General features: G+C 38.1%; 1 protein-coding gene across 2 annotated transcripts in view; it reads right to left on the bottom strand.

Annotated features, from left to right (window-relative positions):
- PTPRR (protein tyrosine phosphatase receptor type R) overlaps nucleotides 1-24,134 on the bottom strand; it is a 259,744-nt gene extending 235,610 nt beyond the window's left edge. Inside the window, exons 1-2 of one of the 2 annotated variants that reach the window (XM_082422767.1) lie at nucleotides 23,703-24,134; nucleotides 24-322 (exon numbers count right to left, since the gene is read on the bottom strand). In XM_082422767.1, coding sequence (XP_082278893.1) covers nucleotides 24-322; nucleotides 23,703-23,754 — 351 coding nt within the window. In that variant the 5' untranslated portion in view covers nucleotides 23,755-24,134. The remainder of the gene's footprint in view (nucleotides 1-23; nucleotides 323-23,702) is intronic. The other variant, XM_082422768.1, reaches the window with a different exon arrangement.
- Nucleotides 24,135-27,983: the final 3,849 nt, after the last annotated feature.

The raw sequence follows: 27,983 nt of genomic DNA, 5'->3' as shown, positions 1-27,983 counted from the left end.
CATTAGTTAAATGCAGTACTTACCACCACAATCACATTTGCTGCTGGGATTGGAAGGTTTTCCACTTCAAGGTCTTGACCAGCCATGGCCAGCAGGTTGAGAGATGGGTCATACGCAGGTCTAGGAAATGCTGAATTAACAATTTGGTGAAGTTTGCTTATTTGAGCTTTAGAAGAGGAATGGTAGCTATGTTTCTGTATCTTTTGTGGAGCTATATCCAGGCTCTTCTCAATGTCTTGTGAATGGTGATAAATGAAGGCTGGCTTCCCACTCTTCTTCTGATGAATTGCCAAAAAGTGATCATTATTTCTTGAAAGGCACCCTGAAAGGGGGAAGAAACAGAAACGAAAATGAAAGACCTTATTCAGTAAGTTGAATAGAATATCTGATAAAGAGAATTACCCGTTCTTAGGAAGCTCTAAGGCTTGTGAAGGATTTAGATCAGTTCATCTCCATTTTTGTCCCTGCTCCATTATCCCCGACAAAGAGAACATACTTGGTGGTATGGAGGCATCTCAGAGACTTTGGGTGGACAGAAGTGGGTATAGTTTGAAAAAGTGCTATTTAAAAGATATTCTAATGCCTCTTTTAGTTAGGAATTTCCTCCTTTATCTAAGCTCATGGTCGTAATACCCCGTTGAGCATCTCTTCTTGGATGTCCTAACTTCCTCAAATGACAACCATTTATATCATATTCAAGCTTTCTTCCCTTTAATCAATAGCATTTCATACAATTCTTATTTTATACTTATTTTATCCTACTTATAATCAACTACGTGGAATTTTTAAGATACTTATAGACTATTTTAAGCTGACCAAGGGCAGGAATCTGAGTATACACATTGTGGTAGCAACTTCCAGTTGTGTAATGATATCCATTCTCTCCTTCTTACTTAGTAATATGGCCATCTAGATAAAGTAGTACATGCTCCTTTATTTCTTCTGTTAGGTAAATATCCACTGACTTGAATAACTTTTTCCTATTTGTCATTGGCCACAGGAGGAAACAGATAACATACACATGTGAGTCAAAAGAATATCACTAGGTCAAACACCAATTAGAAAAGTAAACTTAAGACCTTCTATATAAGATGATAAGCAGATTGAACAGATCACAACATAGTAATGCCACCCACACTGTCCTAGCGACCCTAGGCACCACAGATTTTCCCTGGGTATGCCTATGGCAACAATAGCTGTACAAGTGCTGTCCTTAGAAGATTACTTCCCTCCTTTTATAAGAATTCTGGGGTGCCTAGAATTCTTACTGAATATTTAGAGTAGAGGAATTGCTAGTTTTTACAGCTTTTCCCGTCCATCAAGCCTCTGTGACCAGCATATATTTCTAGCACCTTCAGCAATCCTGTCTTACCAGTATGCTGTCAAATTTCACTTAGAGATAGGAAGACAGGTTATTTTTTCAGTCAGCTCAAGTGCTTTCACCATGATGTAATAGTTTGGAAATCATTGGGTCCCAGGGACTTTAGGCTTTTACAGCATTCAAATCACAAATACATTTCACGTGAATTCTGAGATAGTCATATTGGGTTGGCCAAAAAGTTCATTCGGGTTTTTCCTTAAGGTGTTACAGAAAACCCGAACGAAAATTTTGGCCAACCCAAGAGAAACTAGTCCTCATGTCTTCAATCCTGAGCATGCTGAATTGACTGTAACTTTTTTTTAAAAGAAATCAAGCTACCATAATTTGCCAAAGATGATGATTGGACAGTGTGACCTTGAAATGACTGTAAACTTTGTTTCTCTGAATGAAATAAGAGTTCCTCAGATTTGGAAATGACATTGTCATTAGGAACATATGTAAATGAATATGGTCCTTCACTGTTAATATTCTTGCAGTGTTTTATTAATGGAGAATGGTGCTATAATATTTTAGATGTATATTAACTTTCTGACCACAAATGTTTGTTTAGTATTTTACTAAAAGTAATTCACTAAATGATACTGTAACACATGTCCTACAGCATTTCCATACTACAGGTGAAGTTTCCTCCCTCCCCTATTAAAGGACTGAGTCTGACATTGTGAAGAGCAACAATGACATGGTCACCTTGGGGTTAAGAAATAGAACACACATATTATTTTTATCCTAGTTGACTTTTTAAATACTCCTCATTTAAAGATGGTCCCTTGTTTCAGGAAAGGCATACTGCATACTTGAATGAATTTGGGTTTTTCACCTGAGGGATTGGCTCTTCTACCAAAAAGAGGAATCTATAACATTCAGTAGCATGGCAACTATATCTAACATGATAGTGCTATCGAAATAGTCATGCTAATAAAAATTAACATCAAAAAAAGCTTGCAAGATTCGGGAAGCAAAAAAAAAAAAACCCAATAGCGGGGGATGGTGAAGAATTTCACTAAGAATGAGAAGCGGCTCAGAAGATCAGAGAATGCAGATTTATGAGGAGGGGAAAAGTGAATGAAGAACTGAGAAAATTACACAGTTATCTTCAATCTTTCTTTTTATATGATATCAATCACAGAAAACCTTTTCAGAGCCACCTTATGTAAATAGAATAGGTGAGTCCAACTAACAAATGTCTCTTGTGCTAAAACTGGCCTACAGGGAGAGGTAAAAAAATCTAATTTTAAGTGCAGTTGAAACACAACTAAAATTTCCCAGCCCTATCCAGTTGTATATGTGAAAGGACTTAGTCCTGCTTTGTCCTTGAGTAATGAGAACCAAGATGGCAGCACAATATTAGGAACCCCACCATAGCCATTAGGTAAGAAAAAGTTTTTCAAAGTGTTGTGCTTAGATCCTTACATCAGAATTACCTGGGATATTAAGATGCAGATTCCCAGATCTTAGCCTAGAACTACCATAGCAGATCTCTGGATATGTAGCCTACAAATCTGGATTTCTAATTGAAATTTTCTCACATTCCAACCCTGAAGTTGAGGACCACCAAGCTAGTATCTGGAATTTTATTTTTTCTGTCTTCAAACGTTACCCCTCTATCATCACCTCCTTCACTTTGACATTATAAATATACTCAAGTAAACATTTTGGAAATGTTAAGATTGAGATGTCTATTAAATATCAAAGTGGAGATGTTGAATTAGAAATTTAATAAATGTTTAGTTCATGGTTGGAGAGAGAGAGAGATTTGTGTCATCCAATACGGATAAAATTTAAAGTCAAGTGACTGGAGATTGATTGAGAAGAGAAGAGTATATAGGACAGAACTCCTGGTAGAATTACAATATTTAGTGTCAAGGAGCTGACTGAAATGGAGCCAGCAAAGATAAATGAGAAGGAATGGTAGTAAAGTAGGAGGAAAACCAAGAAAGAGTAGTTCATAGAAGATTAAGAAAAAAAATGTTTTAGAACCTGCATGCATTATAGGGTCTTAGACAGAAGCAACTGAAAAATCAATCTTATAGTGATGTCTCTAGAAACTAGAATATAAATGGAATTTCCACGTGTTTCCATGCAAGCTAAGTCACACTGAAGACACACCCATAGACTTAAAAAATTACAAGGCACATGGTGACTACTGCCATGAGAGATGGTCAGAAGATGGAGAAGTAGGAAGATTCTTATCTAAGAAAGAATAAATAAAAGAGAAAAATAAAGGGGCCTTCAAAATAAGTTAATTAAAACATCCAAAGAGATAAAAGAGAAAAATAAGAATAAGGGATTTGAGGAAAAGAGAACAGGCATGTTTCAATCCAAGTGGAAATTGTAGAAATGAAAAATATCATAATTGATGAAATGCAATATATGGGTTAGACAGTAGACCAGACACCACTAAATAGAGAATTGGTAAGTTGGAAAAGTTTAGGTAATAATTCAGAAAGCAGCACAGAGAAATTAAGAGAGGAGATAAGAAAAAGAAGGTAAGAGATTGTAGTGGACTGTTCAGATGGGACTCTAAGACCCATACCTACGGCATTCATGCCCATTGAGAGTAAGCAAGATCTTGCTCTTGACTTACTTCTAACCAACAGGTGATGGGATGTCATTTAGCATTCCTGCTAAAAAAGATGTGACTTCTGTGTTGCTGGGAAACTCCAGCTGACTTTGATGAAGCAAGTTGCCATGCTGGAGAGGTCCATGTGAAGAAGGAGGCTTCTAGCCAAAATCCAGGGAAGAACTGAGGCTCTCAGTTGCAACAACAACTGAGGAACTGAATCCTGCCAGCTATCATGTAAATGAGCTTGGAAGCAAGTCTTTCCTCAGTTGAGCCTTCTCCTAGGAGCCTAGTGCAGGCCAACACTTTAACTGAAGTCTTACGAGACACCTTGAAGCAGAAGTCTCAGTTAAGCCATGGCCAGATTTCTGACTCACAGAAACTGAGAAATAATAAATACATATTGTTTTAATTGGATAAATTTTAGGGCAATTTGTTATGCTGCAACAGGACACTAATGCAGAAAGACTGAGTGATACTGAGGATAACGTGATAGGTTGTAAAATACCTTTAATAGCATTGAAGACATGAAGCATTAGAAAAATTGAACATTTTACACGATTTAAGGAGGGAAGTGATAATATAAAATTTATATTTCTCAAAATTACTCTGGCTATACAAGAAAATGGATTGGGAGGAAGCAAGACTAAGTGCAAAGGTACCAGGTAAAATATTTTAGATGACAGGAGAATAGCGCAGACAAGGTGGCAGTAGAGGGACAAAGCAGAGACAAATTCCAGAAGTGTTAAGACATAGGAATTGACCAAAAAAAAAGGGGAATAAATTCAGTTATTGAGTTAATGTTGTAGGAAGGAACAAGCAGTAGATATTTAAGGATAATTCTATTTCTAGTCAGCAACCCAACGTATGCAGGTGCCCTTTACTGAGACAGAGAAATGTGATTCTGTGGTGCCTACAATATAAAGAAGCAGAAACATCTAGAAAGCAATTATGTTTATGTGGAACTCAGAAGAAAGTTCTGGACTAGAGATAGATACTTAAAAACCATAAGCATAGTAATGGAAAACTGAGTGCCTGGGTGATGAGATTGCCTTGTGGAATGAGAAGAATTATGAGTCTGCAGCAAAGACCCAGAGGAGGCCACATTTAAGGAGCAGCTGGAGGATGAAGAAGAAAAATTAGAGACTGTGAAAGTATGGAAGCCATGGGAAGAGTATACCAAGGATCTGTGATTGTCAGTGTCCAGTGTCACTGACAGTCTGAGAGTTCAAACAAGACAACCCTGAACACGTACATAGGATTTACTGATTTAAAATTCATCAGTGGACAGCTGAGTCTGGATATTCAGAGGACCGGATTCAACATGGAAAAGGTTTGGGGACAGCATTCTAGAAGCACAAAGTGAAGCACCCTCCCTGTTGAGTCCTTGAACAAAAGTAAAATAATTTTAAAGGATTTAAAAGGGTATGAAAGATTCTGAGTCTGGGTAAGATGGAGCAAACACACTCCGCCTTGTTGCTTACATTAAATAGAGCTATAAAACCTGAACAAAATGCATAAAACTGCTATCTGAGAACTCTGGAAAGTAAACAGTAGCAGAGGGATTGGGGATGAAGAACAGAATTCAAAATTCCACAACATCAGCAGTAAGTTTACCATCTCCCCCTGCCCCCAGTATCCTCTAGCCAACCCATAGTGGACACCAAAATGCAGACAAAGACAGCTCCAGGAGAAAATAAATACAACACCATAATTTGTGGGATGCAGCTGAAGCAGTGCTTAGAGGAAAATTTATAGCATAAATGCTTATATTAGAATCTAAGCCTCCACTTTAAGAAACGAGAAAAAAGAAGAGCAAAATAAATGTAAAGTATGCATAGGAAAGAAATTAAAAAGTTAAAAGCAGAAATAATTACATTGAAAATAGGAAAACAATAGAGAAAATCAATGAGACAAAAGCTGATTCTTTGAAAAACATCAATAAATTGATAAAACTCTAGCAAGATTGACAAAGAAATACAGAAGACACAAATTACCAAAATCAGATGAAAGAAAATCACTAAATACCCAGTAGACATGAAAAGGATAATAGGAGAATACTATGTACAATCCTTTGCATATACCTTCAACAATTTAGATGAAATGACCAATTCCTCAAAACCCACAAACTAAAGAAACTCACCCAAGATGAAATACCTGACCTGAATTGTCCTAAAATTATAAAAGAAATTGAATTCCTACTTAAATTTTTTTTCTGAAGAAGAAATCTTCAGGATCAAATAGTTTCACTGGTAAATTTAAACATTTAAAGAAAAAATTAACTTCAATTCCAAACAACCTCTCCCAGAAAATAGAAGACAAGGGCACACTCCCCAAATCATTTATGAGGCCAAAATTACTCTGATAACAAAACAAGAAAAAGTCAGTACTAAAAAAAAAACAAACTATAGACCAATATCACTCATGAATACAGATGCAAAACTCCTCAAGAAAGTATTAGCAAATTGAATGCAGAAATATAAAGGATAATACACCATAACCAAGTAGGGCTTATCCTGGGAATGTAAGGCTGCTTCAATATTTGAAAACCAATCAATGTAATCCATCATATTGACAGTCTAACAAAGGAAAACCACATCATACAAATTGATGCAGAAAAAGCATTTGACAAAATTCACATCAACTCATAGTAAAAAAGTTAAGCAAACTAGAAATAGAAGGGAACTTCTTCAACCATGTAAAAGGCACCTGCACAAAACCCCACAGCTAACATTAGGTTTAATGGTGAAAGACTGAATGCTTCCTTCCCTTAAGATAGAGGACAAGGCAAGTATGATACTCTTAACACTTCTATACAATGCTGTACTGAATGAAAGTCCGAGTTACTGCCATAAAACAAAGAAAAGAAGTAAAAGGCATACATATTGGAGAAGAAACAAAACTGTTCTGTTTGCAGATAGCATGATTGTCTCTGTATAAAATCCTAAGGAACTCATCAAAAGTTTTGTAGATCAGGTGAGTTTAGCAAGTTAATAGAATATAATGTCAACCTATGAAAATCAATGGCATTTTCTAAGCTAGCAATGTACAATTCAAAACTGAAATTTAAACAAATCTACAACAGTTGCAAAAAATAAAATATTTAGGTATAATTCTAACAAAACATGTACAGGATATATATACTGAAAACTACAAAATGCTGAGAAAGTAAAACAAGAAGACCTGAATAAATAGACAGACATACTGTGTTCATGAATTGGAAGACTCTACATAATGAGGATGTTAATTATCCCCAATTACAATAAAAATTCAAGCAGAATTATATATATAATATACATAATTATATATAATACATATTATATATAATTTTTTATGTATATAATTATATATATATATATGAGAGAGATTGATTCTAAAACAGAATAGCTGAAACAATTTTTCAGATGAAGAATAAAGGTGGCAGAATAATACTGCCCAATTCTGACTTACTATAAAGCTAATAGTAAGTAATTAGTAATCAGTATAGTGTGGTATTAGCAAAGGAAGAGGTACATAAATCAATGGAACAAAATAGAGTTCAAAAATAGATCCAGAAAAAAATGTCATCATTTGATTTTTGACAAAGATGCAAAAACAATAAAAGACAGTCTTTTCAAAATGATATTGGAACTATAGGACAACTGTTCACAACAAAATGAATCTTTACACAAAATGAATCTTTGAGTTCATACAAAAATGAACTCAAAAAGGATCACAGATTTTAACATATAATGTATGACTATAAAACTTTTAGTAGAAAATATAGGAGAAAATTTGTATAACTAGGGTTAGGCAAAGAGTTCTTAGATACGACACCAAAATCACAATCCATAAGGGAAAAATTTGATAAATTGGACTGCAGCAAAATAAAGTTTTGCTCTGTGAAAGACACTGATAAGAGAACAAAACAGCAAGCTGCACAGTGGGAGACAATTTTGCAAATCACATATCCAACAAAGGACTAATAATGAGAAAGAATAAAGAACTCGAAAAACTCAACAGTAAGAAAACAAACCAATTTTTTTAAAATGGGCTAAAGATTTGAACAGACACATTATTAAAGATACATGAATGGCAAATAGGCACATGAATATCTGCCCAGTAAGGAAATGCATATTAACACTGTGACATGATACCACAACATACCTCTTAGAATTGCTAAAATGAAAAATACTAACAATACTCAGTAAACAAATTTTTGTAGCAGCTGTATTCATAATTGCTCTCAAATGGAAACAACTTAATTGTCCTTCAATGGATGAATGGAAAACAAACTTATACATCTAGATAATGGAATATTGCTCATCAATTTTAAAAAAATGAACTATTGATGCTCAAAACAACTTGGATGAATCCCAAAGGCATTAGGCTGAGTAAAGGAAGACAGTTGCAAAAAGTCTCATGATTCCATTTATAGAACATTCTTGAAAAGAAAAAAAACTAGTGATGGAGGACAGATGAATGGTTATTAGGGTTTATCGGTTGAGGAGCAGGGAGATTGCATTAAGCAGTTTTTTGGGGCGATTGAACTTTTCTGTATTGTGATTACATGAATCTATATATGTGCTAAAATTCATAGTACTATATACACCGAAAAAGTCTATAGATTATGCTATGTTATGTTTTGTAAGCTACTTCTTTCATTCAAAACTGTATCAAAACATCTTTTTTCATCACTAAATATAAATCTATCTCATTAACAAATGATTGATAAATGTATAGAAAGTAGTTTCAGTGTCTGTGTGTAGGAGAAAGCTAGATGTAATTGGATTGAGGCTCAAGTGGGAGATAAATGAGAAACAACACATATGACAACTTTTGCAACCAGCTTGGGTGTGATACGACAATCACAGTGTGTTATCAGGAAGGGAAGGAGGGTTGAGGGATTTTTTTTCAAGATAGAAGAGATCTGAGTACATTCAATGCTTAAAGGGAAGGAGCTAGTTGAGAAGGAGTGGTTGAAAATATAGGAGAAAGCAGATGGATAATCTGCAGACTGAGCTCCCCCAGAAGATTTGAGGAGGTGGGATCCAGAGCACAGGCAGGGGGATGAAGTTTGGATTGCAGGGAGGTATTTCTTCCATTATAATATGGGGATAAGGGAGAGGCGGGAAGATGAAGGATGTTAATGGGTTTGGTGGTGGAAGTTGAGCAAGTTTTCTTCTGATGGCTTCTATCTTCTCTGTGCAGAAGAGAATGAATCATAAGAGAGAGGACGAGGCAAGAAAGACTGGAGGTTCCCTGAGAACGGAGAAGGATTGAAACAGTTCTTGTAAAGAATGAGAGAGAAAGTTGATATGAGATGTATAATAGGATTCCTCATCTTCACTGAGAGCTCAGTGACAATTTTCTCCACTTCTAAGGGACAGAGCGTCTCTCACAGAATGTTTGTTTAGTGAATAGCTTGTCAAAGATACTTATCTGCATTTAAAATAAAAGTACGTTTATCATAGGAGGAACATTTACATGAGAGTAACCAGTTTTGATGTTCATAAAATTCCACAATTGAAACTTCATTCTGGATATGACCTTGATAATCTCTAAAGAGATCTTCAACAAAGGAAAGAGAAATGTATAAAATTACAATGTTAAATTTGAATACATCATGATTCATTATTTCAAATTCAATGTTGGTAATTCCTAGATGCACAAGGTAGAATGGCCTTGCATACACCCTCTCAGAATAAATCCTTGTATTTCAGGTGTTTAAATCAGTGTTAGTGACTTGTGAAAGGGACAAAAGGACAAAACAGTGGTCACCAAAGAGACTTGAAAAAGTGAACAATCAAAAAAGGGCAACTTTGTTCTCTGATTATTTTGTAAAAGGACAATCATTGTTTTTCAAGGATTGCCAGCACTTTCTTCTCTAGAAAGGAGATATAAATGGATAACATCAAGGAAGTCCCTTGGGAATTTCTACACGAGAAATGACAAGGTTCTCATTTGATTTGTAAATGCCTCTCAGGAAAAGTTAAAAATACACAAGTACCAGTGGAAGTTTACTTAGAAATGCCAATTAATAGTACTGAGAAAGGAAAGAAACATACTTTTTAAAAAAAGCAATGGAATAAGAAATAAGGGACCTAGATTGTTGCTTCAATACCCACCCCCTCTCATCTATGTGAACTTGAGCATGTGTCCTCAACCGCTCTAAGCCTCAGTTTTCTCATCAGAAAGTGAAGGTGGTTCTTGTAGATCTACAACCAGATTAGAAACGTACTTCAGTAACAGAGAGCCTCAATTCAGTTACATTCACGTGGTGCTGATTTTTTCCAAAGAGATTTAAGTTTTTCCATAAGTACAATATAGGACCCTTTGGAAACTTAAAGGAGCAGGGATTTCCAGAAGCACTATCCTTGGATGTAAGGAGGCTAATATTAAAACTACTCTTCCAGTTATTCTATAATTCTATTGGTAATGCTAACCCATGAGGTCACCACGGCACTAATCTCCAGTTAGAAGTACCCACAGTACCAACACTGAATCTTCCTGGTGAACATTATAGCCGTCCCAAGATGTGACAACTGAGGTCTGTTAGAATAACCTCCCAGGTATAACATGTGCTCACTCCTACTAATCTTAATAGCAAATTATATCAGTGTTTTGAAAGACTCCACTATGGCTCTGTCTGTATATAAAGCTAATTTTGTGAAATTCAGTTTGTGTGTCTTAGTTATGTTCTTACAACATACGTTATATGTATGTATGCATATATTTATATGTGTACACATTTGTCTTGTGTCCTGACACCAAACAACCAATTTGACAAAAAAAAAGTACATCTTTAGGCCAGTAGTTTTGTCATAAAAAGTAAAATAAAATGAAATGTGTTTCTAAAAGATAACAAATACGAATTTTAATTGAATTATATTTATGAAAATTGTAAACAATCATGGGCCCTCCAAAAAAGAGCTTGTTATTGAAAGAACACCTCCCTCCAGAAATGTTTTTCCTAAAATCTAGTCTATGCACTGGTCTCTAGGATGCGAAAATATAATCCCGTGGGGAAGCTCTGCATCTTTTTCTGATACTATTTAAATGCTTCACATGTTTGGCCAGTGATGTATCTAGTATATCTAAAATAAAAATAAGAAACCAACACCAAAGTAACTAGTCTTATTTTTATAGAGCTGCCTCTATTCTTCTCCAAGTAGGAAAGGCCCTGAATCCTACAAGAATAAGCAATGATTTTAATTAAGGCATCTTGTAAACTCTTCCTGCATGTTCTTTGATATAAACACTCCTTCACATTTCCTCAAATATTCCATTAGAAAATGTGGCTCCTACGCCCACTTACAGCCCACTGTAACTACTGTGGGTGACCCTCAATTATTCCTATTTATCTCTTCCATCCAAAGTTGAGCTGCACAGTGGAGAACTCTATCTGGGAGTCACAGAATGGAAAAATCTGTGTCTGCCATGCGCTGGTGGCAAAATTACAATGAAAGGGTTTCATGTTTCCTGGGTTTTGCCCAGCTTTAATAGCATTATATTTCATCTGATAAATGTATTACAGAGTGAAACAATACAATTAGGACAGCACCCTTTGGGGCAGTGTGACTAGACATAAGTCATAAAGAAGAAATGGGTTAAGACCACTGGCCTCGGACCCTGCTGAGTGAGACTTATGTTGGCTCAGACAGAAGCAGTCAGATGCGCCCCAGTTCCTGAAGAACTGAGTTGGAGGATGCCTGGAGGAGAGGTTGACAGGAGTGAATGCTACTATCTCTTAAACTTCACAGCCATTAAGAGAAGACCTTTGTCAAGATATGCCCTCTGGGGAAATGCAGAAGTGGGGAAAAATGATCATGTGGTAATAAAGCTGAGAAACACTAGCTTTTGCAGAAATCATAGGAATTGCATTCCAAATGCACTTACTGAATGATGAAGCACCAAGTACATTTGTAAAATCTAATTTTTATGCCTCATCGTTATGCAAACAGTTAAAATATTACTATTTATAAATAGTTACAGGAATTATAAAATATTACCATCATTTTTATAGTAGAGTTCTCCAGATGACTTAAAAGCCTGACTCCATTGCAGGACGAAGAAAAAGAAATATCTATTTTAAGAATAATTCTCGTAGTAGATTAGGAATTATATTAAAATATAGCAAAATGAATATTAGAACATATAAAAAATTACAATATTGTCATAGCAATGGTACTACAGAGACATAAAGGCCCGAATATTAGGGCAAGAGGAGGGTGAGGAAGGAGGTCCACAGTGGCCACTTGAAGAGATCCCTGACCTAGTGTCCTTTGCCTGCATTTAGGGACTTGAGGGGCACTTGGTAGGCCTTTCAGGTGAACACGTCTACTGCATCCTGTCCTAGTCCCTTCATCCATCACTTGAAATTAATGCCACTGGTCTAAGGTACTGCTTTCCCATGGGTCTTTGGAAAAAATGAACATTGGCTAGGGAAAGACCATCCAATTAACAGCTATTTTTATCAGGAGTAGATCAGTGTGTCACATCTCTTCTAAAATACAGCTAGTTGAGGAGAGACCTCTCCTGCAATGGGAAGCAATAACGACAGACTTTAATTGGGGTGGAGAGGAAGGAGAAAGCAGGAGGTTGAGGTTCAGCCTGAGCACACAGCTCCAGAGGGTGAATGGCAAGACATCAAGGGTAGGGGTGGGCGGTTGCCAGCAGTGGGGGCTGATTGCAGGCTGAAGTATGGGAGACCGGAGGCACCTCTGCTTCAGGCACGGGGCAGGACTGGCCTGGAGGCATGGGCTCTGCACCCGCTGAGAATTTATGGTCGACTCAGCAGAATTTAACACTAGGGAAGGCAGGATGCCTGATCCCCAGAATGCATGTGTGGAAACTCTGATTTCATGAAGCCTGTACCCTCCCCTGCCACACACACACCAAAGGTATGTGGGCAGGGCTCTCAAAGTGGCGTATGCAAACCATGCAATGCACAGGGTTTTCAAGGTGTCCGTGGACACAGAGAGGGTTCAGCATTAGAAGTGGGATATTTGGACTCCTGTTGGATGCTGTGAATTCAGATAGTTTGTAGAGTGAGACAGCAGAAGGGATGATACTAGATATCCTACCCAAACCCTAAAACTAAGAGATACTTTACCAGGAAGATGGCTGCCCATGATTGCAGTGCCTCTGGCGGCTATAGGATTTTTTTCTCTTAGGTTCTCCAGTTTGGAAAACAGCATTTATTTCCTCCAACACAAACTTGCTAATTATGAGCATTTTTTAATTTACAAGGCAAAGGTTCTACAAGGATTTTTTTAAATGGAGGCATGAAAATCAGATTTTCATGGCAGGCACTCTTCACAAAAGAAGGCTTTAGAGTGATTTTCTTTTTAGTGGGCTGATAGTCAATGTGCACATTTTTTCTTTTTCAAGTATGGAACCTGAAATATAGGACCAATGAAAGTTTCACATGTTAATATGATAATTCTTACAACTACTAGCCATTGAATGTATTCAGTGTTCCAGCCACCATGCTGTGGGCCCTTAGGAATTAGCTCTTTAAATCCTTAAACCACCTCACGAGGTAGTTACTACGTTATTAGCCTTTTTTTCTGATAAGAAAAGGGACGCACAGAGAATTTAAATAGTAAACAGCAGAGATGGGATTCAAACCCAGGCAGTCAGAGTCTAGAACTTTTTTATTTTTACTATGCTACGTGAGTTAGAGTGTATTTTTGCTGTTTCTGTAGTACAAGCATGTCATTTCAAACAAACTTTCCATCCTAAAGGGTGAGATGATTATCTTATATAAGGCACTTGGGATAGAGTGTAGCACATCATAGGGACTTAGGAAATAGTCCTTTGTATTTTCCTTCTTTTCTTATAAGGAAATCTATTTGTTTCTTCCCTATAAAATATAATGTTTATCTTGATAGGAGACCCTTTTATTATATTTTCATAGCTTCAGTTAATATCCAGATTTAGGAATTACAGAGAGATTTGGGGGAGAGGTGAACTGGGATAGGGGGAGGATGTCAAACTATTTTATTGAGGGGCTTGGTGGGGGGTATTGAGGAAGGGCTGGCAGAATGAGATCTGACGTCTTAGGCTTGGTCAGGCTCTCTCCAGCCTCTCAGTGGCCAAAAGCAATAGGCGGATGTTTTGGAGCTGCACAGTCCATCAGAAACCTGCACATTTAGTAAGGCTCACACCAAAGGTAGAGGAAAACTATGCAGATAAGATCAAATTGAAGAAATGATCTGAATCCAGAATCTCTCTCGGGCATGCATGCTTCTCCAGCATTGGCTCAAACACAAAAAGAATGAGAAATTGCTCCAAGATACTAGTTGACCATTTAGCATCTGACCTCTCCCACCCCTAGTCAAATAATACCTAACACTTACATGGCATTTACTAAGACAGCACAGTTTATTTTACATTACATTATCCTGTTTAACACACAACAACAACCCTACAGTTGTATAGTACCTGATCTCCATTTTAAAAAGAGGAAATTGAGACTTGGAAAGATTAAGTTGCCCTAAGTTACAGAGATAGTAAGTGATCATGCCTGGATTTGAGCTGGACCACAATATACATGCTCTTAACTACTACCTTATTCTGCTAAAAGTCATCTAAAAATATGGCATTTTCTCCTTTATTTCAATTTTCTTTTTACTTCTCTGCTTATGCTATTTCATTTTCTTCCAGGGAGAATAAAAACACTGTCTGGAATCAACAAGACCAAGAAGGTGAACTACTTTAACTTAAAACCACACCTTTATATTGATGGATTGATGGCCTTTCAAACTAACTCATCATGATGTTTGGCATACTTTGTATTCAGCATCTTTCCAAGGTAAGTGAAAGTAACACCAGTGATGGGAGCTGACTCTGTGCAGTTACGGGCATTGCTTCATGTCCCCTCTAGTCTTCATCTAGAACTGGATCATTACTGCAGTGAAATAGCTGTAGAGTCTTATTCTATACATGTTGCTGTACAGGCCAGTAAATCACTGTGAGACACTCTTACTCTGTGCTCATTTATTGATCTTTTCCAAAGAATCAGTAGTTTAGGGCTGCCTTAAGCCAATCTGCACATTTAAGTCAGCAAATGTACATTGCTTCAGGTCTGAACTAAGACAAAAAATAATTCATGTCCCCAATGAACTTGGCATCTACTTCAGTGCAATTAGACATATTGATCTAGACATATTGCTTCACGTAAACAGTTAGTTTTGTTTTGTTGTTGGTCCATGTGGCTGCAATTTTAATGGATATCAACATCTTAATAAATTGAAGTCAAATGAGATTTGATTATGAGAAAAGTCTAGATAGCCATTATGAATAAAAGATTATTTAAATGGAAAGTGCTAATATTCATAATATAAATTTGCTAATTGTCATTCTGTGGCAAGTATCTCAATAATAGACACATACAGTTACGTTATTTGGTTAATACGCATTAGGAAATTTGATCTTAAAATAATATATTACCATTACATTTTTTCAGGCTATTAAAATCCCTTTTGTTGGGAAACATCAGTGCTACTCTAAGTGTGTCAGCATTTGTCTAAGTACTTTGAAGATGAAGAATGCACTCAAGGCCAAGTGGGATCTTTCAAAATCATCTTTTAAAGGGGAAAATGGCTTTCTCTACCTTTTGAATCAGGCTTTACAGACAGCTTTTAAGAGATTTAACAATAAACTTACCATGAAACATAACATCCATGTTATCATTAATACTAATTAATAAATGAGCCTTTGATGTGTGATCCCGTCATCTCATAAAAAGTGACTTTTTATAATTCGTAAACCAGTCTCCATTCTTCAGGTATAAGCATGGCTCCCATAAAAATTGTTTATGGTTTTATAAAGATTTTCTCTATATATAAAGAGAGAGAAAAAATGTATAAAACGATCCAAATACTCAGAAATTTTCTGTGATGGTTTGGTTTCTGTTTGGGGGAATTAAGGGAGGGTTGGATTATTTTTGGTCTCCGAACCCACTGCCTCACACTCCCACCTGAATTTGAATGTGTAAGTGGCTCATGTTTGTTATTACAAGGTAGCTGATAACCAATCAGTAATCAGAGTCAGGGGTTCTGGGTCCATTCCTTAGTGCAAAACTATCATGCTATGTACCTTACCTAATTCTTTGGTCTCTTTAAAATAAAGACATTCATCTCATTCCCGTCCTGAAGTAGTACTAGAATATCATATAGGAATGTCTATCTATCTAGGAGGAGTTCAACAAACAACTCCACTACAATGAGCATCACGCCTGTAGAACATAAACTTACCTTAAACAGACTATGTTTAAATGAAAGCTTTTCTGCCCCATTTCCACTTCTTTGTAACCAATAAATGTAAATTGGATTGAAAGAGCAGTAGTAAAGTCAATTCTATTCTTTATGATCGTCAAAATGAGATACAATCTGTCAATATAAATTAATCATAATTTATTTTGTCTAATACATCCTGGATATGTTTATTCATTCATTCAACATTTATTGATGGTGTACTAGATAACAAGTTCTATGCTATTGGTATATAGAGATAAAAGTTACAATTCTGTTATTGTCCTCAAAATTTTTAAATATTCAGGTTAAGTGCATTAATAGAGAAATATACAGGGCCTAAAAGGAAAACCTAGGAAAGCTACTTGAATGAGGTGGGGTGTCACAGGAAGGGTTCTCAAAGTAGGCAATGACCAACATTTGAAGTTGGAGAAAAAAGTTATCTAGAAAAAGAAGCAGAGTTGGGTATTTAAGATAAATAGAACAGTATGTGAAAAGGATGAGAGGCATAGCAAACCAAAAGAAATTTGCTCTTAGTATGATAATAGTGTGCAAAGCAGAACATGATGACAGGAAATAAAGATGGAGTTAGTAAAAGATTTTCCCATGCTAATAAGTTTGGGTTTATTCTAAGAGAAAAGGAAATAGCTGTATTAGAGAATCTTACAAAGAAAGAATGTGATCGGGTATGCTTTTTCAAGTTTTACCTCTGACATCATTACGAAGGATGGATTTGATGGTAGGTTATTGTGAAATACTATATGAGAAATAAGGACCTAGCACAAGGCAGTGACGTGGACACGGAAAGTGGAGAAGAGTTGGTGAGTAGACTTGGTGACCTTTTGGATGAAAACAGCAAAGGTAGGGTACAAGTTGCGAACTTTCAAAGACGTGAACGTGCCCCTGTATGCCAGCTGTTGTATTGTACTACTGTACTTTTCAAGGTACTGTACTGTAAAGTTTTAAATGTTTTCTTTATTTTTTGTGTTTGTTTTTTATGTATTATTTGTGTGAAAAGTATTATAAACCTATTACAGGACAGTACTATAAACCTATTTCAGTACAGTACTTTATAGCCGATTGTGTTAGTTGGGTACCTGGGCTAACTTTGTGGAACTTTCGAACAAACTGGACTTACCAACATGCTCTCGGAATGGAACTTGTTCATATGTAGGGGACTTACTGTATACATATACCTATGCCTCAAATGCCAAAGAAGTAAACAGGTTTGTCCTAGTGCCTTAAACCCTGCTTGCAAATTAGCTGTATGAATCCTTTCATATAACTATAGCCATTCCCATATGTACAAAGCATTTTACTAAGAAGTAAAAGTATAGCCAACCAGCAAGGCATTTGAGCTGTACAGCATCTGGCAATCAGTTGGAAGGGCTTTGCCACTGAGTTTATAAGTAGTTCAAGCTCATGCCCAGTTGCCCTTCAATTCCCAAAGTAGCAAAGTCTGTGTGAGATGGTATGTCCCCTGGGCATATAAGACTCCTGGGGAGCAACTTGAGTTTTGGATAAATGAGCTCTGCTGAAGTTCATGCTGGAAGTGGCTAAGCTGACAAGGTGACTTGCATGAGTGCCAAGAAGAAACTAAATGCAAAAAGAGGGGACCAGAAATATTACTGTGTTGTTTTTATTTATTCAATGTATTTATTTAATCTTTAGGAGTTTTATGCCAGGCACTACTCCCCGCCCCCAGTGCTAGGCTGGGCAGAATCTGCAGTAGAAACAGCAGTAAACAAAACAGACAAATACCTCTGCCTTCAAGTTACTTATATTTTAATGGGGAGAGGGGGAACCACATTAACAAAATAAATAAGTAAAATATTTGGTAAGATAGATGGTGAAAGACCTCTGGTAAAAAAAAAGTAAAGCAGGAGCAGCACTATTTACAATAGCCAAGACATGGAAACAACCTAAATGCCCATCAACAGATGAATGGATAAAGAAGATGTGGTATATATACATATACAATGGAATATTACTCAGCCATAAAAAAGAATGATATAATGCCATTTGCAGCAACATGGATGGACCTAGAAATTACCATACTAAGTGAAGTAAGTCAGAAAGAGAAAGACAAACGCCATATAATATCACTTATATGTGGAATCTTAAACACGACACAAATGAACACATCTACAAAACAGAAACAGATTTACAGACATAGAGAACAGACTTGTGGTTGCCAAGGGAGAGAGGGGTGGGGGAGGGAAGGACTGGGAGTGTGGGATTAGCAGATGTAAACTATTGTATATAGAACGGATAAACAACTAGGTCCTACTGTATAGCACAGGGAACTATATTCAATATCCTGTGATAAACCAGAATGGAAAAGAATATGAAAAAGAATATATATGCATAACTGAGTCACTTTGCTGTACAGCAGAAATTAACTCAACATTGTAAATCAACTATTCTTCATAAAATTAATTTAAAAAGTAAAGCAGGGAAGGGGTGTCCGAGGGATTTTTGGGGGTGGGATATGAAATATTAATTAGGAGAGCCAGTGAGGGCTTCACTGAGAAAGTAACCCTTGAGCAAAGACCTAAAATTGAGGGATTAAGCCATGGAAATACAGAGAAAGGATAGTTCAGGCAAAGAAATAAACAAAACTTTTTTGGGAGGTGGGCAAGTGCCTGGCATCTTCTTGGAATAGGAAGGAGACTACTGTAGCTGGAGAGAGACAAAAAAGAGGAAAGCAGTGAGAGATATCAGAGAGGTAATAGGGGGAGAGAACAGAGTAGAACTTGGGCCAGTGTAAGGACTTCGTTGAGTGATTTTGAACAGGAAAAACCAATTCGGGAGTTCTAAGGGACTCTTCTTTGAGAAAAGACATCTTAAAACATATTTTCCTATCCGTCTACCCTTTCTTTTGAGGGTGATGTTTCTGCAAATGACTTCCCTGATCCTCTTGATCCCACAGGAACTCTTCCCTCTTGAAGACTAGAGAAACTGACTATGCACTTCTCTGAGAATGAAGAGGCATCTTCAGAAGATATACTGAAGGTAGTCTCTGTGCCATCCAGAAAGGCCAATAGTAAGAACAATGTAGAAATTTGAAAGAACCTTTTCCAGAGCTTGACGAGAGAGTAATCCATTGACATCAGCTTCTATGTCTTATTAGCTATTCAATAGGAAAAAGAAAGCTTTCACATGATAATTTTCAAGATATCCCAAGACATTCACTCCTTTGTAACTAAAATACTACCCAATAAATATCATCTCCTGAAACAGAATATAGTTCTTTGGGCAAAGAAAGAGAAGAAACACTGAAGAAAAGCTATCTATGGCTTTTCCACATAATATTTTTGCCATCCATATTATTGGGTAGCTTTTAGCTGCCTCCTTGGATATTCCTGAAGTGGTCTTTTCAACAGAAGTTTATACATTATGTTGGTTCACAGAAAGGTAAAGAATGGGATGTGCAGAAGACCTAAATAGACATTTCTCCAAAGAAGATATACAGATTGCCAACAAACACATGAAAGAATGCTCAACATCACTAATCATTAGAGAAATGCAAATCAAAACTACAATGAGATATCATCTCACACTGGTCAGAATGGCCATCATCAAAAAAACTATAAAAACAATAAATGCTGGAGAGGGTGTGGAGAAAAGGGAACCCTCTTGCACTGTTGGTGGGAATGTAAATTGATACAGCCACTATGGAAAACAGTATGGAGGTTCCTTAAAAAACTAAAAATAGAATTACCATACGACCCAGCAATCCCACTACTGGGCATATACCCCGAGAAAACCATAATTCAAAAAGAGTCATGTACCAAAATGTTCATTGCAGCTCTATTTACAATAGCCAGGACATGGAAGCAACCTAAGTGTCCACCATTGGATGAATGGATAAAGAAGATGTGGCACATATATACAATGGAATATTACTCAGCCATAAAAAGAAATGAAATGGAGGTATTTGTAATGAGGTGGATGGAGTTAGAGTCTGTCATACAGAGTGAAGTAAGTCAGAAAGAGAAAAACAAATACAGTACGCTAACACATATATATGGAATCTAAGGGAAAAAAAAAAAAAGGTCATGAAGAACCTAGGGGTAAGATGGGAATAAAGACACAGACCTACTAGAGAATGGACTTGAGGATATGGGGAGGGGGAAGGGTAAGCTGTGACAAAGTGAGAGAGTGGCATGGACATATATACACTACCAAATGTAAAATAGATAGCTAGTGGGAAGCAGCCGCATAGCACAGGGAGATCAGCTCGGTGCTTTGTGACCACCTAGAGGGGTGGGATAGGGAGGGTGGGAGGGAGGGAGACGCAAGAGGGAAGAGATATGGGGACATATGTATATGTATAACTGATTTACTTTGTTATAAAGCAGAAACTAACACACCGTTGTAAAGCAATTATACTCCAATAAAGATGTTAAAAAAAAAAAAGAAAAAAAGAAGAATGGGGACAGTTAGGGAAAAAGAATCTGGCACCAGTATCTCAATGGTGGCCTCAACTGTCAGAAACTGTAGGATTTTAGATAGTGTGCAATCACAGGCCTGGAAACCTAGGTTTTTACCCTGGCTATACTGTTAATTGGCACTTTAAAGTAATTAGCAGCTATTATTTACTGGAGCATAGTTTTCTCACCTGTACACTAAGCAGTTAGATGGACAATAGCTAACACTTTTCTCGTTAAGGACATCTATCAAAATCAGCCGCCACAGATAAGAGTTGAGTCCAGGTTCTCTAACAAGCTCCATGCTCAGTAATTCGTTAAGGTTATCTTACCCAGATATGTTAATTACACAGCATTGTACCCCCTCTTCCCCTTTTTGTTCCCACAGACATTACAAACAGATACAATACTTTTCACTGTTAAGGCAATCAGAACTCAGGGTTGGTCAGAATTTTTAAAAGAAAAATTTTTTTTTTTTTTGCATAGTGACTCAGGAGATCATAACCAAATAATTGGAGATGACGCTCAAGTTGAAAACAGTTTGCTACTTATCATTAGGAGAATGACTATTGAAGTCAACAGTTCCTATTATAGCTACAAAGAGCACTCACATCCTGGCAGTCAATTTCTCCCATCCCAAAAGGGGTATAACCTGTCATCAGTTCCACCAGTATAAAGTAGTTGCTGGTACCCTGGGCATAACCAAAATGGATCAATTAGCTTTTCAGCCAAAGAGGCCTGACTCTATAGAATTCACTTCCCTTCTTTATAAAGCTCACTTCTCTCCTGAGAGGAGAACCTTCTGTAAGAGAGGCCACATCAGACATTCAACAAGTAGAGACAATCACTGACTTCTTGATCTTTGCCCTCCCACTTACTCATTTTCTTATTACCCAAATCTACAGGAGCTGAGATCAAGAAATCTGGTTTGTCTCAGTTCTAATGAAAAGTCCTAACAATGTTATTTAGATAACTGTGATGAATTTTAATCTGATGACAGCTTGTGACCCACAAATTGCTGTTTAAATTAAAATGCATTCATAATGAAACTGGCAAGACAACTACAATATTAAACTTGCAATCTGCTGTGAAAAAACACCTATCAAAAGCACTACATTAAATATGAATATAATTAATTTCTATACAGCATCTTGCAACTGAAATCTGAAGATAGCCTTCAATGCATTGCCTTATTAAATTCAAATTGATTAAATAATTTTTTTTTTTTTTTTGGCAAATTAAGAAGTCAAAGTAGGATTGAACTGGTTTGTCTTTGGTAATATACCCTTTTGGCAGAACTCCAGGTATAATCTAGGGCTACAGACATCTAGGTTTCTCCTTTGATGAACAAAAGTCTTCGATTTCCTCATCCCAAATATTCATCTACAATAAATTTAGAAATGTTTTCCACCTGCTTAGTTTTAAGTTTATCTATAGCTTTTATAGCTTTTAAGTTATAATTACTCAAGATATATTAAATGTTATCTTTAGAAATGTTATATATTAGCTTTAAAAATAACGACACTAAAATTTTTCATAGATCAGCTAAATCAGCTAAATTGACAGAAGAAGAGGCTTTTTCGGTAATAGATGTTTGTATCAGTGCTACAATAAAACAATAATGTAAATAAAACTCAACCCAATGTGTATATTTTCATCCTATATTTCAATATTAAAGAATTGTATGTGGTAATAAAAGTATTCACTATAACTGTTTGCAAATAATAACCAAGTCATAGCTATTTCCTAGTTCTCAAAAGGTATCAAAGAACTACTGAAAATTCCACAATATAACATCATAATTATACAATTAACATGGGTACTTAACTATAGCCTGAATGTCCCTAAACACTACTTGTTCAAGAGATTCACAATACGTTAAAATAGCATTAGCTAGAAATAAGGAAGTACGATATTTCACTCTCATTATCACCCACACAGAAAAGGACTCACCCACACTCTTTTTAAAAGATAACACAAAAATTGTAATTTTGCAACCATTATTTTTATTCATTACCCCTGGAATGTAGTACATACTCAATAAATGTTGGTTGAAAGAATGAATGAATGTGTGTGGTTGGGTAACAGGAAAACTCTAGGAAAATACCTAGTCCTTGATTGCTACAGGGATACTGCATGGACAACTGCTGTCGCAGTAGGGTTCCTAAAATCTCTCTGCCATATTCTATTTTGGTTCACGTGTGTGTAAAAATGATAAAGGATTCAGTCCAGCAAGTCCTTGCATTACATAGAGGCTGCATGTATCCAAAAAGCAGGGTCTGTAGCAACATCGCATATAAAATTCCCCAGGTACTTCCTAAGGTTTGCTTCCATATGAAACCTGATACTGGTATCAAATATGTTTATATTTGGGAATCAGTCTCACTGTCACTCCTGGCTAGACCTCATCAAATCTGTCCCAGGGAGACAGTGTCGACCCCGGGGTTGTCAGCTTTGAAACTGTGATTGGGTTTCTGTCTAGTGCCCTCGCAACCTGACCATGATGCTGAAAGAGAAGAGAGGGTCTTATTTTAAATCTTTCACTCCTCTCATTGGTTTAGAAAATTCGACTGACAAGAGCAGGGGCCAAAGGAGCCTGGAGCGGCATCATTAATGCGAACCATGTATTTCGATCTTTGCGGAGGAGATGTGGTCCATCAGGTTACAGCCAGTGCATCCCTGTGAGCTCTCGCTAAACCAAGAGACCTTACGGATGTAGCCGCTGCAGTAGAAAAGGTTACATCCAGCAGGATGTCTTGTCTGCCTCCTGAAAAACTGGCAGTCAAGTGCAGAGCCTAGAAACAAAATCTGGGAGTCTACATGGAGGGGAGGGGTGGAGCAAGCAAACCTCTATTCGTACTGAAAATGTTCATACGAGGTAAGGAAAAATCAAGAGCTGATTTTAGCTTTAAGTTTTCGGCCTCAGTCTTCCAACAGGTGCATGACTCCCTCACCGCTTTCCTGTCAGCACTGTCCTGCTTTGCCTTCCTAAGGCTTTCTTCGCGAAGCAGGCTTTTCCTACAGTCCTCAAGCATGTGCACTCTCCCATCACATCCACATCTCTGGCTCTATGCCCGGCAACCCCTTACCTGCAGCGTGAAGAAGCAGGCACAGCGCAGGGAAGCCAACCGCTCTCCGCATAGTGTTTGCATTGAGAGGTGGAGGAGAAACTCAGCCACGACGCCACTTCAGGCAAAGTGTTATTGGAAAGAGCCCCCGCCGATGGTCCTCTGGTCTCCGGGATTCATTCGCAGGTCCTCGGCTCGGGCTGGCAGAGCCGTGTGTGCCGCCCACAGAAGGAAGCACCAGCTTTGCCTCCTTAAGAGAGGAGCAGAGGAAGAGGAGTAGGACGCGGCGGAGAGCTGGGCGGCGCAGGGCGGGGGCCGACGCCCTGGGAGCCGCTACTGCTCGGCCTTCTGGAAGCTCCGCAGGCGCGGAGGGGAAGGCGCGGGGAGTGGGGGGGCGGGCGCTCCCGCGCCAGCCCCGGCGCCCGAGGCCAGCGCAGCGCGAGCAGCAGCCCCGCCACGCCGCGGCTACTGAGCATGCCCAGCGCTGGCCCTCGCGCCGCACGCACGGGAGTTTCAAAGTGAAATTCCACTTTTCCGGGTCTTAGCTACGGCTGCGAGGGGAGCAGGCTCCACCGCGGGGCGGGGGGTGGGGGGGTGGGAAGCATCTTGGGACGGTTGTCAGGGATACAGCATCTGTCCAAAACGTGGGGGTGGGACTAGATGAGGGCCCCATCTGAGGAACCAGAGGAGAGAGCCTAAGAAAGTGTCAACCCCTACACCCACCCTGCTCCTTCCCCAAATCTTGGTTTACACGTGGACAGAGCTCACTGCTAGCAGTTGACGTTTCCTGGGCCGCAGATTGCCCAGCTTCTCCAGGCTGCCTATGGGAATAGAGTACAGGTGTCTTCCGCTAAGCAGGGTTGCCAGGAGGAGCGGTCATGGGGCAGCTGCTGGGTGTAAGCAGTAAACGCGCATCCTGTGGGTGCCTTCTTTCCCACACGGTCCCTTTTCTTTTTCCCCTCTCTCCAGCGCGGTCCCTGTTTTTAAACTTTCTCCTGACTCAAGCTCAAAGTCAATGACCATAGTGACAGAAGTAGGATATATCCATGTAATTGATGAGAAGAAGGCACCTTTTTGTTTTTTGGAGATAATTATCTTTAGTCTCCATTTTTACTTTCTAAGGTGAAAAATAATAGAATCACCTCTGTAACTGGTCTCCTGCCGTGCAGCTCTGCGTCTCTAGGGAGACTGCAACAGTCTAATACAGGTGTTCCTCCCCCCTCATCTGTGACATTGGAGTGTGGAGATGCTTCTGTTACTCCAGTGGCTAATTACTCCTAGTCATTAAGTCCTTTGGCCAGACTTTCTCCATCAACTATCCCATCAGCTCAGACTTTTCTGCCTCTGTGTCTTCATGGGATGCTATTGCCCCTTCCCCAATTACTCCCACTTGCTTCAGTACCACATTCAAGTTTAAAAAGGTCTAACCTTGATCTCACTTTTCCAGAAAGCCCTGGGCTAACTCCAGATTATAATATTTCTCTTCCACACTTGAATGTATAGACAACATTTGCTAAGCATTGCCTCATATTTTTCTTTTATATTCATTCATCTGTGGTTCATCTTACAACACAGCCCAAGGCTCCCTAAGAACTTCTGCATCTTTGTATTAATTAAATTGAACAAAGTGGTTCTAGGTAAATAAGAGGTAGGAGTAAGTGCTTGTTGAATTGAACTGCATATCTCATTCAATGCTTTCTTCCTCCATCCACTGTGAATTGGGACAACTAATGGGAAACATGCTACCCACAAGAGCTTAAATTAGACAGGATGTCACAGGATCGGAGCCCAGGCAGTATCATTTCCTTTATAATGTGTTTTATCTCTAGCACTGAGAGGCAAGGCTAGGGATTATACTCAAATAGTTGAGAGAAGGGGGAGAATGAAATGTATTTTTAATACGTTGACAGGACTTCTATGCTGAAAATAGAGATAAATGCAGCTTTACTACTCCAGCTCCTCCACTTCCCCACATGGGTGTGTCACATACCATTTCTGTGGCACTACCGTTTTGCCCAAAACCTCTCTAAGCTGTAACCTCTTTCCCTACTGTAGATTCACTTTTCCCCAGTCTCCTCTCCCCACAGCATATATCAGTTTCTAACATACCAAAAGAATTATTTATTACATCTATCATTTATTATCTCTTTCCTTACCCCCCCTTCCCACAATGGAATCCAACCTCTACAATGGCAGATATCTTTGACAATCTTATTCTCTGATGTATGCCAACTGACTAGAACAGTAGTGCCTCACACAAAACAGGTGCTCAAAAAAATGAATAAATCAAAAGCAATTAGCTGATAAAATTCAATTTGACAATTATCCTGACCCTTTTGAATTCTTACTAAGTAGATATTTAGCTGTGTTTAGCAAATATTACTCAGAGGAGTAGCCCTTCTCATCTAACATCAGGTACTAGAATTGCTGCAGGGCTGAGAGTTGAGGTGAAATAACTGTAGTCCACTTACAGTGGGTGTGTTTCTCTTATTTTCTTCCTCCCTAAAAAAAAAAAAAAAAATTACCACACCTACATAGCTCTCCAAGAAGAAAATGCACATACCGTAATGAAAAATTGCTGCTATAATGCCCTGAACCCTTTGCTTTCCCACAGATAATCCCAACATTTATTGGGGGGGGACATTTAAAGTTCCAAATAATATAATTTTTTGTGACTTTGCCAACAAGCATTCAGCCAGCTATTTATTTTGCCCAGGGGTGCAGGTAGCTGAATTATTAAACTGTGCATGAAAATCCCCTTCACAGCAAAATTCCCAATTTCTAATTCGACTAGATATACCACTAGAATAGTTCAGCATGGTAAAAATAACCTCAAGATGTAATTTTCGTGACTGGATAGTAATTATTAATTTACTTGAAAAAGATAAAGGAGCAAAAAAATTCATATTCCTTGGTGAGTTGACCTAGTATACCTTCAATAGATTTGATCCCGTGACATGTGAAGTCAATGGACAGTAAGTGAATTAGCCAATTAGTGAAAAGTCAATCCCTTATTTCTTTGAGACATATTCTCTGTGAGTCCATAGATGCTGCTTTCCCTTGACCTGTGATCTAACACTAGTGAAGGCAATTTGGTGTTTTAGAGAAGAACCTTGGTTAACAAACTGCGCCAAGGTTTAAAAAAGTTCCAATGTAAAGAAGCATGGAAATTAATATGAGAGAGCCATGCAAATTGGTACTGGCCTACAGAGCTGTGTCCTAAAGGAAATCATTTACATTTTGAAAGAGAAACAGAAAATTACTGTCATGTGGACTTTTTCTCCCCCCAAAATGCACAATCTCTGTTTCTTATGAGGTGAGAGTCAGGAAGAATTTATACAGGAAAGAAGCCTTTCAGAGCCTGTCCTCAAACCAAATATAACTGCTATGAGTCTCCACATTAACATGTCTGTAAGTGGATGAAAACCATTCATATTGGCCATCTTTCCCCAGGACACTTTAAAGAAATTGGATCCATTGACTGTTAGAGTTTCCTATTTAAATTATTTGATTACGATTATTATTTAAATATAATGAGGGCTAACACTGATTAGTGCTTCCTGTGTGCCAGGCTCTATTCTAAGCATATGGATGTCCCATTTAAACTTTATAATACCCCTAACAAGGAGGCATTATCATCATCTCATTTTAGAGATGAGACAATTGAGGCACAGAGAAGTAACTTGCCCCAAATCAAGTAGTAGGTAATCAACCAAAAGGTAAATTGCTAGAGTTAGGATGCGCGATCAGATAATTTGATACCAAACTACTATGATATACTACTGCACAGATAATGAACATGAATAGTGCCAGTTGTAGGCAGCTCACTAGAATTAGATCAGGGCCAGAGCAGAAGACACTGACCCTAGACCTGGCAGTAAAGGTCTGGTGAGAAACACCCATAGGAGATTGTCTCCAGAAAGGTGAAGCACTGCTTGTGGCAGTGGACGCCGGGGTCTAGCATCTAGTGAACAAAGACACACAGCAGGTAGAATCACGCTTAGAAGAACTTAATGAGAAGGATGCTTAAAGTAATGTAGAGCAGGATAGAGGAGATTATCTTTTTTTTTTTTTAATGGATTGACTTTATTTTTATTATTATTATTATCTTTTGGCTGTCACAGCGCAGCTTGTGGGATCTTAGTTCCCTGACCAGGGATCAAACCCGTGCCCTCGGCAATGAAAGTGCGGAGTCTTAACTACTGGACCGCAGGGGAATTCCCAGAGGAGATTATCTCTTCTTGGAGGGTGGCAGCAGAGGTGGGAATGTGTAGCAGGCAAGAAGCTGTTAGTGGAGAACAG

The sequence above is a fragment of the Balaenoptera physalus genome (genome assembly GCF_965194825.1).
Source record: "Balaenoptera physalus genome assembly, chromosome: 13".
NCBI lineage: Eukaryota > Metazoa > Chordata > Mammalia > Artiodactyla > Balaenopteridae > Balaenoptera > Balaenoptera physalus.
The sequence above is the reverse complement of the archived record's forward strand: the minus strand, read 5'-3'. Positions and strand labels throughout refer to the sequence as shown.